We start from the raw sequence: 13,847 nt of genomic DNA on the forward strand, positions 1-13,847 counted from the left end.
GACGAGAACTGGCATCATAATGAACTTCCGCTTCATGCACATCCAAGGAGGAAGGTTATACATACACAGAGTCACGGGCCAGGTGCTGTGATTGCTGCTCTGCTCCCCGAAAGGATTAATGCCATCCGTGCTTAAAGCAAACCATACATTCCTTGGGTCCTTTGCAAACTCATCCCAGTACTTTCTCTCGATTTTTCACCACTGCGACCCGTCAGCGGGTGCTCTCAACTTCCCATCTTTCTTTCGGTTCTCACTGTGCCATCGCATCAACTTGGCATGCTCTTCGTTTCTGAACAGACGTTTCAACCGTGGTATTATAGGAGCATACCACATCACCTTCGTAGGAACCCTCTTCCTGGGGGGCTCGCCGTCAACATCACCAGGGTCATCTCGTCTGATCTTATACCGCAATGCACCGCATACCGGGCATGCGTTCAGATCCTTGTATGCACTACGGTAGAGGATGTAGTCATTAGGGCATGCATGTATCTTCTCCACCTCCAATCCTAGAGGGCATACAACCTTCTTTGCTGCGTATGTACTGTCGGGCAATTCGTTATCCTTTGGAAGCTTCTTCTTCAATATTTTCAGTAACTTCTCAAATCCTTTATCAGCCACAGCATTCTCTGCCTTCCATTGCAACAATTCCAGTACGGTACCGAGCTTTGTGTTGCCATCTTCGCAATTGGGGTACAACCCTTTTTTGTGATCCTCTAATATGTGATCGAACTTCAGCTTCTCCTTTTGACTTTCGCATTGCGTCCTTGCATCGACAATGACCCGGCGGAGATCATCATCATCGGGCACATCGTCTGGTTCCTCTTGATCTTCAGCAGCTTCACCCGTTGCAGTATCATTGGGCACATCGTCTGGTTCCTCTTGATCTTCACCAGCTCCACCCGTTGCAGCATCACCGTATTCAGGGGGCACATAGTTGTCATCGTACTCTTCTTCTTCGCCGTCTTCCATCATAACCCCTATTTCTCCGTGCCTCATCCAAACATTATAGTGTGGCATGAAACCCTTGTAAAGAAGGTGGGAGTGAAGGATTTTCCGGTTAGAGTAAGACCTCGTATTCCCACATTCAGTGCATGGACAACACATAAAACCATTCTGCTTGTTTGCCTCAGCCGCATCGAGAAACTCATGCACGCCCTTAATGTACTCACAGGTGTGTCTGTCACCGTACATCCATTGCCGGTTCACCGCGTGCATTATATATAATTAAGTGTCCAAATTAATAGAAGTTCATCATCACATTAAAACCAAAGTGCATACATAGTTCTCATCTAACAACATATAGCTCTCCAGAGCATCTAATTAATTAAACCATACATTGAAACTATGTAAAACATTTCAATGCGAAAACAAATGCGATCATAATCGCAACCAAGGTAACAATTGATCCAACGGCATAATGATACCAAGCCTCGGTATGAATGGCATATTTTCTAATCTTTCTAATCTTCAAGCGCATTGCATCCATCTTGATCTTGTGATCATCGACCACATCCGCAACATGCAACTCCAATATCATCTTCTCCTCCTCAATTTTTTTTTATTTTTACCTTCAACAAATTGTTTTCTTCAACTAAATTTAACCTCTCTACAATAGGGTCGGTTGGCATTTCCGATTCCCATACATCCTACATGCCAATACAGTTTCACAGTATGAAGCTCCCTCAACCTGTAGTAACCATGACAGTACAGTTAGTTTCACACCGTTGTCGACAAACACAACTGCTTATGTCACTATTGCCTACATGCATGCCTACTGATATTAGAGAAGACACATGCATGTCCAGAGATGAATTCATGAGTGATAATGAGCCAATGAGGGGGGAAAGGAGGGACAGCTGGACCGATAAGGGACCAGGGGAAATTATATGCAAGGAAGGGCTATGATTGATTGACTGGTCCTACCTTGCAATCTCGGCCCTCCTCTTGGCCTCTTCAGCCATGTGATTCAGCTCATTGTAGCCCCCCTTCTCCGAGAACATCTTAGCATCCGGTGGCTGCAGCCCATGGAGGGTCCTCTGAGCGTGTGCCCACTTGAGCTCCCTCTCCTCCTTGCCGAAGTCTTTCTTCCTTGTGAACGCAATCTACAGAAAGATGAACATTTGTCATGCATGATACATGGTCCAAAAGGCGTGGGCCAAGACAGTTTGTGCAGCACATGTTATTATTACCCTTTGATCGATGACGAGATCCCATGCTTTGCCGCTCAGAGTGTATCGGATGAGGAACTTGATGATATCGAGCGGGAGGTATGTGATGATATTGTAGAGCCACACGACGCCAGCCCAGCCCCACCCGATGCCTTTGATCTGAGTGAACGGCCAGTCAGCATACACCGCGATCAGTGTAGCAATCTGTAAATATTAATGGGAAGGTTTTTTAGCTTGATGTGCTTTTCTCCTGAAGCAGTTTATAAGAGGGGCAGGGAGTTAGGAGCAAACCAGCTGCGCAACGAAGAATGCAAAGACCAGTAGAAACCCAGGACGCTCGGCAAATGACCAGCTGCGTGACCTGGTGACAAAGATGAGAGCTTGGCTGATGGTGCTGACTTGGAGGTAAATGGCAGCCGCGAGCTTTTGGATATCGTCCTGAGCTGTCTTCTCGAGGCTTTCGACATGAAACAATCTCTGAAATTTTATTAAGTTGTAAGCGTCGGTAAGTTGTAGTAGACATCATAAAAATAGTTTTTAGCCAAGTTTACTACCCAAGGGTACACAGCAATTCGCTTAAGATTCACCAAAATTTAGATTTTGTTCGCCTAAGCAGAGTCATCTTACCGGGAAAAAGTTTGTCTTGTACGCAGCCCAGAAGAAGATGACCGTCATTATTGCCAAGTATCCACCAAGGATAACTCCAGTTGTGAAAATCTCAGCCAGCTTCCAGCTGTCGGGTAGTGGAGATGGTTTTACCCGATCCTTTGATATAGTCATGATGGTACCTATTGACCACAAGTTCACGACAAATAGTTAAAGAAGTTTAAATATTTATATACTTTCTGATTCTACTTCTGTTCTGAAACAGAGAAGGGAGGTAGAGGGATTGTACCATCATTTAGAATCGCTATGATCAGGACCATGAACGGTGGAAAGTCGAACTTCCAGATGAGGGCAAGTAGCATAAATCCAAGCTGTTAAAGGTAAGCAGAAAAGGAAGATACTGAGTTAACCCTGAAGGAAGGCATATAGGCCAGATGGGCGAAACTTCAGTGCTTAAGATGAATATATATTCCAAAAACATTTATGCGTACAGATCTTGTAACCTTTGTTAAGTTGAATAAGTGAAATTTTGATCCCCAACAGAAGCATCAATGACAATTTCCCAAATAAATAGAATGTGCAACTTGACACCATTTAAAACCAGCATTGCAAATCATGTGACCGAAACATGTATTGCTCTGGAAGTATAATTCAGAGGTGAAATACAAGAAAAACTTACCACAATACGAATTGTGATGGAGACAGCATAGATCTGCACGCATCACAATGCGTTAGCCATATATACAGCACAAGCAAAAAAGTAGGAAATAATACTCAGGCACACTATCACATACAGTGTAGTTCTTCATACGCTGGAAAATTGCACGACTGGTAAGCACAGCACTGATGATCACGCTGAGGCCTGGTTCTGTGAGGACAATATCTGAAGCACTCCTGGCTGCATCAGTGGCATCAGCAACAGCAATACCAATATCTGCTTTCTTTAGAGCTGGAGCATCATTTACTCCATCACCCGTCATTCCACAGATGTGCTTTCGTGCTTGCAGGCGTTTCACAATCTCATACTTGTGCTCTGCAGAAAAAGCAATCACTCGATCAATGTGGAACTAAAAATATTTGTTCGCTCTCCCAACTCCCAGTTTTTGCAGTGCTGTAATTTCATTCATAAAAAAGCATACCAGGGAAGACGCCAGCAAAACCATCAGCTTTCTCAATGAGATCATCAACTGGTAAAGCAGAAATGGACTCGTCTGAATTTTTCTGCCCCAACAGAGCAGATGAAGGATACATGTTTGTACCCATTCCCAGGCGACGCCCTGTTTCCTTTCCAATGGCGAGCTGATCACCTGAACATTTGAAGAAGAAAATAAGAAATGGTAGGAAATAAGTAACAACCTTGCCACATTGAAATTAACAGGAATGCGTCAGACATAAATGGAACAGAGGAAGGAAGATAGAGATTAATTGGATATTGATCCAATGAAAATATTACCTGTGATCATCTTGACATTAACACCAAGGTTAAGTGCCCTCCGGATTGTTTCAGCACTGTCATGTCTAGGAGGATCAAAAAGTGGCATCAGACCAGCAAAGTGCCATGGGCCACCAGGGCTTTCTTTCCTCCCATCTGGTACTTCCTGCATTTTCAGGATATACACCGTTAAGACAACACATACCAAAAACAGATACAAGAAGAAATAATTAAGGTCGACCAACGGTAGTCATTATAAGGGCATAAGTGACGGATACGGAAGCCAGATTGTTCAGAAAACTCGCTTAAGTTGCACTCTCCCATTTGCATGGACAAGGCTTACTAACTTTATGCTGTAATTTTTCTCACCTGATACGCTACAGCCAGCGATCGAAGTCCACGCTCTGCAAATTTGTCAATCACAGCATGGACCCTCCGCTCTATTTCCGATGTGTTGTGAGCGAGGTGAAGAATCTGCAGTCAATTCATTGGGTTTATAGCAATCGTGAGCATAATATTCCCATAAGGCAATGCTAGGATATCAACATAAAACCAGTTCATTCTTGTGGTACCTGCTCGGGTGCACCCTTACTAACACGGTGCATTTTGCCATCAGCGTCAATGTATGTCAGCGCCGTTCTCTTGTCAGTAGGATTGAATGGCAGAAAATGAACTTCTTGAATACCAGCACGTGCCTGCGTGAACATATGGGCAAACAGTCATTTCATCATATAAATGAGGTAAAATCATCTGCCAGCGCATCGACAAAGTATGGCACAGTACCTCTTTCGGATCAGCTAGCATCCCAACAATTGCAGTATCGATAGCATCTTGGTTTTCTGTTCGAGACGCTCTAGCAGCCATGAGAATCACTTGGTCCTGAGTGATGCCTCTTTCGAAAACCTGGGCCGGACTTGTTTTCATAAGATATATGAATCAGAAAAAGAATGCAAGAGTTCAAGTAATATCCTCGCCTTACCTCAACAAGGTTCTTGTCCACAGTAAGCTTATTGAGAGTCAAAGTCCCAGTTTTGTCACTGCAAAGGACATCCATGCCCGCCATCTCCTCGATTGCAGTCATTCTCTTTGTGATAGCTCCCTGAAAAAATAAATCATACCGTGGTTCAGTAAATTAATGCAGATTAAAAAAACCGAAAGCCAAACTATGCTTGTGTAGCAGGTGAAAACCTGTTGAGATAATCGATGTGACCCGATAGCCATAGTCACGGATAAGACTGTCGGCATGGCTATGGGAATGCCTCCAATGAGAAGGACCAAGAGGTTGTCAATTCCAGGGCGGTACGCCCTGTGCTGGATAGGATACATTACAATGATCTCGATGAACATTCCCACACCAATCGAACAAATGCAGAAGTTCCCAATGGCCGTCAGAACCTGCACCGGTAAGATAATAGTATCATCGATATCGTCAACAAATGCAATCAAGAAATAAACAGAAAGGTAAGGTGATGGCTACAGTCTTGCCTTCTGAAAATGGCCCACTTGGTTAGTGGAGTCAACAAGGTGCGCAGCCTTTCCGAAGAAGGTGTGAACACCGGTGGCGATCACGACGGCTTCGATCTCACCTTGCTTGACGGTCGAACCGGAGTAGACGCCATCACCGGGGCCTTTGGTGGCCGGCAATGATTCTCCAGTGAGGGCAGACTACAGCACAAGAGAAGAGAAATTATGTTATGCAGAGAAGCCTCAAAAGTAACAGCTTCAACAAGTCAGGAACAATGGGAAGGGAAGGACCTGATCAATCTTGAGAGGGTCTCCCTCTAGGAGGCGTGCATCTGCAGGTATGATGTCTCCGAGCTTGATGCTGATGACGTCCCCTGGCACAAGGATGGCCGCGTCTTCCTCGGTCCACCGGCCATCGCGAAGAATCTGAATTATGACAGAAAAGTTCAGACTTGTGAATGAGCTATGTGGGTTGGGACACCTCAACTGAAAACCGACATGTAGGCATACTGAAGCAGCATATATAGAGTGGTAGGTGGCGCAAATGACAGGACCTTGGCTTTGGGCGCGAGACGGGCCATGAGCGCGGCGGCGGCGTTGCCGGCATTGTTCTCCTCGATGAAACTGATGGTGGAGTTGATAACCAGCAGGGTGATGATGCCGATGAAGTCCTGCCAGTCCGGCGGCTTATTCTGATTGACGGCAAAATTAGACAAGAAGAACAAAACAAAACAAAACAAATGTTACATTGTCCAATCTTGAACTGTAAGTTTGTGTACGCAGCAAACATGGTGAGAAGAAAAAAAAATTGAGGGTCAGCAGGTTGGCTCCCCTGATGACAAAATCACACAAGAATATTAAAAGAAGATGTTAGATCACCCGATCTTGAACTCTAAGTTTCTAAGCAACAAAAAACTAGTCAGATTTATTCACTTGTCCTCAACTAGAATCTTCATTCAAGTTGAGAAATTTTCAGGTTGAGGAACCAGTTGCCCTGATGACAGACACGCAATCTCCAGTTAAACAAGGCATACATACAAGATGTGAAATGACCCAATCTTGGACTGTAAATTTGTGTATGCAGTGCAGTAAGCAAGATGGGAAGGAAAAAGAGAAATACCCCTCCGTTGGCGAGCGCGATGGCCATGATGGCGGCGGCCTCCATGACCCAGGAGAGCGGGTTCCACATGAAGCCCAGGAACTTGAGGACCTTGCTCTCCTCCTTCTCCTCCAGCTTGTTGGCGCCGAAGATTTGGAGGCGCTGCTGCGCCTGCTCCGCGGTGAGGCCGGCGCGGCTGCATCTCAGGTTGTCGAACACCTCCTCCAGGGGTATGTTCTCCTGCAGCAGCACAAGAAGCAGAGCCGAACTTGAGAAACAGAGCAGCGGCGGTATGAACTAAACAAGATTGATTGAAGGGCGAAAGAAGGGGAGGGGAGGAGGAGCTCCTGAGATGCTACAATGTCTGAACCAAGAAGTCGAATTAAGAGGAAGCGAGGAACCCCTGGCAGCGAATCAAAGGCGCAAGAAGCTCCAAATCCCCCCAAGAAAGAAGCCCCCCAAGAAGCCTGGACTGAGGGGAGGAGAGGAGGGCGGAAGAGGCCGCGGTGGTAGGGTGCGTACCAGGTCGACGACCTCCTTGAGGACGGCCTCGAGGTTGCCGGCCTCCTTCTCGGCCATGGCGGCGGCAGGGATCTCCCTCCCTCCCTCCGCCTCGCGCCTTTCTTTCCCTTGCCCGGTGGGAGGGTCGGCGGTTCCCCTCGCCGGAACCAAGATCTTCTCATGATGAAGACATCAATAACATTGTTACACCTACAGCCTCTACTGTTACATATACTGGACCAATTACTAGAGCTCACGCACGTCAATTAAATTACCAGATACTTTCGTTTCTTGGTAATGATTCTAATATTCATGAGATTATGATGCTGCCTAAATTGGATACATTTGTTTTGCTTACAAATGAAGGGCCTAGCTTGGAGAAGGATGAACATTGGAGCAAGAACACGCATGAAGTTGATGGCATGCGCAAAGGGATCAAGAACGGAGTTACAAGTGATGATTTCAGGACTTTGAAGCCGCCATAAGGAGTGCATGAAGCCTTGGACGAAATATACAAGATGCCACTTCATAATATTCGTCCATAGGCTATTCTAGGTGCTGCTTCACCTTATTAATGGGCCAGGCCCATGTAATTTCGAAATACTTAAGTATAGGCTATTTTTAGAGTCCGTATGTGTGGGGAAACAAGAGTTAGGGTTGGTTTCGGACCCCACCCTCAAGGGCCACGAAATTCCCCCCTCTTCCTCCATATATACAGCCCTTAGGGCGTCGTTTAGACTTTGGGTTTTGTTTAGATTAAAAGTTCGCCATAGCTGCAACTTCGCGTACTTCGTTTGTGTCCAACGACCAGACCAAGACGTCACAGAACCCCACCTTGATCAATAAAGCTTTCATCTTATATTCGCAATATCCCGATTGCAATCTCAGCTTCTTTCTTGTTCTTCGTTTGCTCGCAGGAAACAGACCCTCGTGGTCAGGTTGATCGTGCTCCGGCGTGGTCAATAACCATCGGAAGTTGGTTTAGCGATTGCTAAGGCGCGACGTCTCGCACGTTCGTAGTCGGATCGTCAAGGTCGACTCCCACAGAAAACGATAGCCACCATCTCATCGAAACATCGGGACACCTTAGCCTCTATCAAGTGGTATCAGATTTCCAGGTTGCTCGGTGAGATTTTACAGTTTTTCATAGATTAGATCGAGTCTGTTCTTCATACCTACAGTCCACGAAAAAGCCAGAAAAAAAAATTAGGGTTAGTTCATCATATCCGAACCAATCTGAGCCTTTGCATAATCTTTTTAGGGTTTTTGCTTTGTTGAATTTGCGGTTGCATCGTCGTGTGTCAAGTTGCTGGTCTTAGAGTCTAGTCTTTTAGAGTTTCGAGTTCTGGTCATAAGTTGTCACGCCGCCGCCGCACCATCATCATCGCCCATCTACCACTTTTGCTTATCCGCCACCGCTCTGAATCCATATCCATATACCACCACCAATCCGTATCCATATACCACCACCAATCTGTATCCATATACCACCACCGCTACCATATACCACCACCGCTGCCATATACCACAACCATATATCCACCACCAATCCGAGTTCTTCTCATATGAGGTTTGTTCTTGAGATCAATCTAAATTCCGTTTCGTGTTTCCTTGCCTGCGTAGGTCTCGGAAAAAAAAAGTCTGGAGACCCCCGGGCAGTTTTTAGGCCAAAATTTTCACGGGCAAATTTTTTTTCCCTATCCTATTTTTAGGCTTTTCTGAGTCTTTTGAGCCACGTGCCATCATAGTGATTTTTTGTCGCACTTTTTCGTCGTCGCTGCCCTGATTTCCGAAAAAAAAGTGAAAAAAAAATTCGTGCCCATCCTATCAGTTTGACGAGGGAAGAGTTTTGAGACACTCGCCATTATAGTGATTTTTCGCAAAAAAAAGAGCGAAAAAAAAAGGAGCGCAAAAAAAGAGCGAAAAAAAAAGAGTACAGAGTGTGCTTTTCCCTTATTTACGTGCAGCGCCGTGATTTTGTTAGTGTTCTAGACTCGCGTCTCTAGCACGGTCTAGCCTAGGACCAGCACAGTACCGTCGTTGAGCGTTTATTCAACTTTGCATCTCTGAATTGATTATTGCTGACCCTTTTTGCTACCATACTATAAGCCTTCCCAGCTCCACATACATCTACGTCGTGCGTTTGACTCTCCCTGGCAATCGCTCTATCCAAGCTTTTGAGAGTTTTGACTACAACGGTTGCCGATCACCGCCTGCTGCTGGGTAAGAACTGGTAAGAATTTGAGATTTGCTTGACGGATTTGTGACACCCGCCACCACCACCACTTGTTAGTAGTCTGTAGGATCATATTCTTGTGTGTTTCTATTGCTGCTAACCATGCCAGGATCACAAGTCGACGAGACTGACTGGGAGAACTTGACGAACAAGGAACTTCATGATACGTTTCAGCAAATGATGAGTGGACAGGTGCAAGATGTGATAAACAGATTTGAAGAGGCCATGGAGAAGATAGATGGCATGGAGAAGACGTTTGAAACAAAGCTCGATAACAAGTTTGCTGAATTGCTTTCGCGTTTTCCACCACCACCACCGGCTGCTCCTGCCGCACCTTTGCAACAACAGCAACAACATCGACTACCTCCACGTCGAGAAACAGCCCTCCGCCGAGCGAGCCGTGTCCCTCTTCAGTCGGGCCAAACTGCTGGTGCTGCTGTTGATACTTCTGTGGCTCCTACTGCTGATGTGGAGGAGGATGATTATGTGGGAGATTATGAGGATGAGGTTGATCAAAATCAGAACTACGTGCCACCACCAGCACAGCAACCACCAGGTCGTCCACATGCAAATAATGGCAATGGTAGGGCTCACCCTCAGGTACGAGATCATGACCATCTCCCTAAACTAAAATTGAATATTCCACCATTTGAGGGTAGATATGTTCCTGATATATATCTTACTTGGGAGTTAGAAACTGAACAACGATTTACATGTTTACAATATCCCGAGGAGAGACGTGTTCCTGCTGCTGTTTGTGCATTCACTAGTTTTGCATGTGTTTGGTGGTCTGAGCATTGTAGATTATATCCTATTCCGGCTACTTGGGCTGCTTTGAAAACTGCTATGCGTATTCGTTGGGTTCCACCATATTATCAACGTGAATTACTTCAAAAATTGCAGCGCTTAAGACAGGGAAAAAATTCTGTAGAAGAATATTATCAGGAATTACCAACTGGCATGATTAGATGTGGTATTGTTGAGGAGAATGAAGCTATGCTTGCACGTTTTATGGGTGGATTAAACTGGCATGATTTTAGAGTCCGTATGTGTGGGGAAACAAGAGTTAGGGTTGGTTTCGGACCCCATCCTCAAGGGCCACGAAATTCCCCCCTCTTCCTCCATATATACAGCCCTTAGGGCGTCGTTTAGACTTTGGGTTTTGTTTAGATTAAAAGTTCGCCATAGCTGCAACTTCGCGTACTTCGTTTGTGTCCAACGACCAGACCAAGACGTCACAGAACCCCACCTTGATCAATAAAGCTTTCATCTTTTATTCGCAATATCCCGATTGCAATCTCAGCTTCTTGCTTGTTCTTCGTTTGCTCGCAGGAAACAGACCCTCGTGGTCAGGTTGATCGTGCTCCGGCGTGGTCAATAACCATCGGAAGTTGGTTTAGCGATTGCTAAGGCGCGACGTCTCGCACGTTCGTAGTCGGATCGTCAAGGTCGACTCCCACAGAAAATGATAGCCACCATCTCATCGAAACATCGGGACACATTTGCCTCTATCATCTCACCTCCGCAGATGGAATGGAGTCCTCGTGGGTGGGGCGGGGATGGTTGGACTGGACCGGACCGGACTGGAGTGGAGGAGTAACCGAAGGAGAAGAGGAGGAAGAATGGAGAAGGTGTGGGAGGCAAAGAGGTGGCAGCCACCGCTGGCGCTGGAGGGAGGGAGGAAGAGGAAGGTTGTGGTACCGGCAGTAAATAATGAATTAATTAACAGAAACGGGGAATTCCTATCTATGCGCGGCACATGGGATGTTTAGGAGGGAAAACGGAAAATTTGTGGACAAAGGAACGGAGGTCCCTTTCTCCCCCTCCTTGTGTTTTATTGTGTAGGAGTGTAGATATGGTGGTGCTCACACTTAATTGGCACCCTCCTCCCTCACGTTGAGATTTTGGCATTTCTTTGATGCAAAAGGAAATTCTTTTCTGCGTAGAGTGAGAAGGCGCATGGGAGGGGTAAAGGAAATTTCTGGACAAAGGGACCGACGATCCTCTGCGCTGCACTCCCGGTGCCGGATCGGTGGCCACGCGGACCGGTGGATCGTGTCGCACGCGGCCGTTGGGTACGCGTGGTCACGTGGTGGATCGAAGGATCGTCGGTGCGTGTGATGTGTTGGGCGAACGAGGAGAAAGAGGGGAAGGGATAAGGCCGGAGGCGCCTCCCGTGTGAGGCACGCACGGGCGGTGCGTGACGAGCGTGCGGGAGGCGCCCGACCGAGGCTGAGGTCGGCCGGCTGATTTGGAATTCTTTTTTGGGATAATCCCTTGATTTCTCTACACCACGCTACCGGCGTCAGATTGGCGACCATGCGGACCGTGGGATCATGTCGCCCATATCCGTTGGATCCGCGTGGCCGCGTGGTTGGAACGGAGGATAGCCGGGGCGTGCGATGTCGCGAGTGGACGAGAATAAAGAGGGGAAGGGATAAGCTAGGGCACGCCCCGTGTGTGGGGCCCGCATGGGCGGTGCGTGACGCGCGCGCGGGGGAGGGGACCGACCGAGGCAGAGGTTGGTCATGTCCTCTTGTATCAATTTGAATGGAAGAGTGTTTGATAGCACAAACAAAAACAAAGGATTTCGACCAAAGGGTTTAAGTGTATGAAAATTTACCGACCAAGGCAGAGGTTGGTCAGCTGATTTGGACCTTTTTTGGATTCACTACACACAAACATGAATAACGCGGGAATAGAGTGGCATGCCCTCTTGTATCATGTAGGATTACCAAACTATAGGAATTTGAATGGAAGAGTGTTTGATAGCACAAGCAAAAACAAAGGATTTCGACCAAAGGGTTTAAGTGTATGAAAATTTACCTTCAAAATATAGTATAAATGAATCTAATACAAGTGTTCGTAAGAATATCAATCCAATGAATCAAGACGACCATCGTAAGAAAAAAAAACCCTAAGGATTTAAATCCCATGGGATTTCTGTGATGTTCTTCTACTATTGTGTAGGCCTTGATAGATATATTCCGCGACACATCATTATGTATGTACTGCCTCCCTTCCTAAATATAAGTCTTTCTAGAGATTCCTCTCTATAGATTTCAATATGAACTATATACGGATGTATATAGACATACTTTAAAGTATGTAGATTCACTCATTTTGCTCTATATGCAGTTCATATTGGAAATATCTAAAAAGACATATATTTAGAAATGGAGGGAGTATTAATATGTGTATATTATTAACAAGTACTTATCTACCATACTTATAAAAAAGTAAGGTTCCGTCGTCCGCTTATATTTTGTCCAATTCGATGCATGTTTTTCTTCCCTCTTACCATTTTGCTTCCCCCTCACATCTCGGGTTTTTTTCACCGATTTTCGCTTAAAACCTTCCATGGACCACGACGACATGCTTGATCAGTGCGTCAACTAGGATCAAGGAGTACTAAACTAACAACCGGCCCCAACATAGATTCTCATTCTACCAACCAATCTATCTGTCCAGCCGTCTAATAATTAATTACAATCTCAGTTAGGGATTAGATTAAGCAAGAGCATTGACTAAATTGGTAGGTGACCAGACCTACCAAACAGTTTGGTTCCATCAACCGATTCTTTGGCTGTACGGGTGTGAGGTGTCGTACTACTGATTCTCAAACCGAACCTTACGAGCACTAATTTTCTTGCTACAGGAGTAGATGATGCTCCATATTATCTCTGGATTCTCAAGCGTCTCACACCAAGAGGCCAACTCCATTCATTTTCACCCACCCACCTACCTACCTGTCCACCCCTATCTCTTTTCTTTCTCAAATTGTTGACAGGGCAATCACTTTCACAATGCAGAAAGCATGCCACTTATCTTGGGCCCCAAAATTCAAGACTTGGGGTAATTTTCTATCCGCCGCAAAATGGGAAAAAGATGACTGTTAGCAATTGTGCACCAATCCAAAAGAGGAGCTGTGCTCTCTCCAAACGTTTCCCATTCCAACTTGGGCCCATCTTATCTTTGCCCTTTTTCTCGTTGCAATGACAGAAGATTATAGTGAAAGTTGTGAGAATCCAATGACCCCTTGTTCTATTTTTCACTCCACTTTCAATCGAGAGAGTGTGATTACAGATTTGTATGAGTAACTCCAGAAGAAGAATGGAGGAGTGTAGTAGTAGTAAATAATTAATTAATGGTGTTATGGTGTTGAACAGAAAAGGAAATACCTAGAGAAAAGGCACATGGGAGGGAGGGAGGGAAAAGGAAATTTTTGGGCAAATGAATGGAGGATCTACACTGCACTAGAGCATTTTTCTCTCTCTCCTTTTGTATCATTGTGAAGGAGTGTCACACTTAATTGGCACCCTCGTTCACGTGAGAATTGAG

The 13,847-nt window shown here is 45.7% G+C and overlaps 1 protein-coding gene across 1 annotated transcript; it reads right to left on the minus strand.

Moving 5' to 3' along the window:
• Positions 1-1,237: 1,237 nt before the first annotated feature.
• LOC125506811 (plasma membrane ATPase 1) lies at positions 1,238-7,460 on the minus strand. Its single transcript, XM_048671516.2, has 20 exons — positions 7,292-7,460; positions 6,791-7,009; positions 6,225-6,362; positions 5,962-6,096; positions 5,692-5,871; positions 5,395-5,601; positions 5,186-5,305; positions 4,990-5,109; positions 4,779-4,901; positions 4,576-4,680; positions 4,228-4,372; positions 3,914-4,081; positions 3,569-3,807; positions 3,454-3,486; positions 3,064-3,145; positions 2,796-2,956; positions 2,460-2,645; positions 2,190-2,372; positions 1,924-2,102; positions 1,238-1,687 (listed from the first exon to the last, which is right to left on the minus strand). The coding sequence occupies exons 1-20, from the start codon at positions 7,346-7,348 to the stop codon at positions 1,588-1,590; spliced, it is 2,880 nt and encodes a 959-aa protein (XP_048527473.1). The 5' UTR covers positions 7,349-7,460; the 3' UTR covers positions 1,238-1,587.
• Positions 7,461-13,847: the final 6,387 nt, after the last annotated feature.

The sequence above is a fragment of the Triticum urartu genome, chromosome 5A (genome assembly GCF_056163025.1).
Source record: "Triticum urartu cultivar PI428250 chromosome 5A, HENAU_Tu73, whole genome shotgun sequence".
NCBI classification, from domain to species: Eukaryota; Viridiplantae; Streptophyta; class Magnoliopsida; order Poales; family Poaceae; genus Triticum; species Triticum urartu.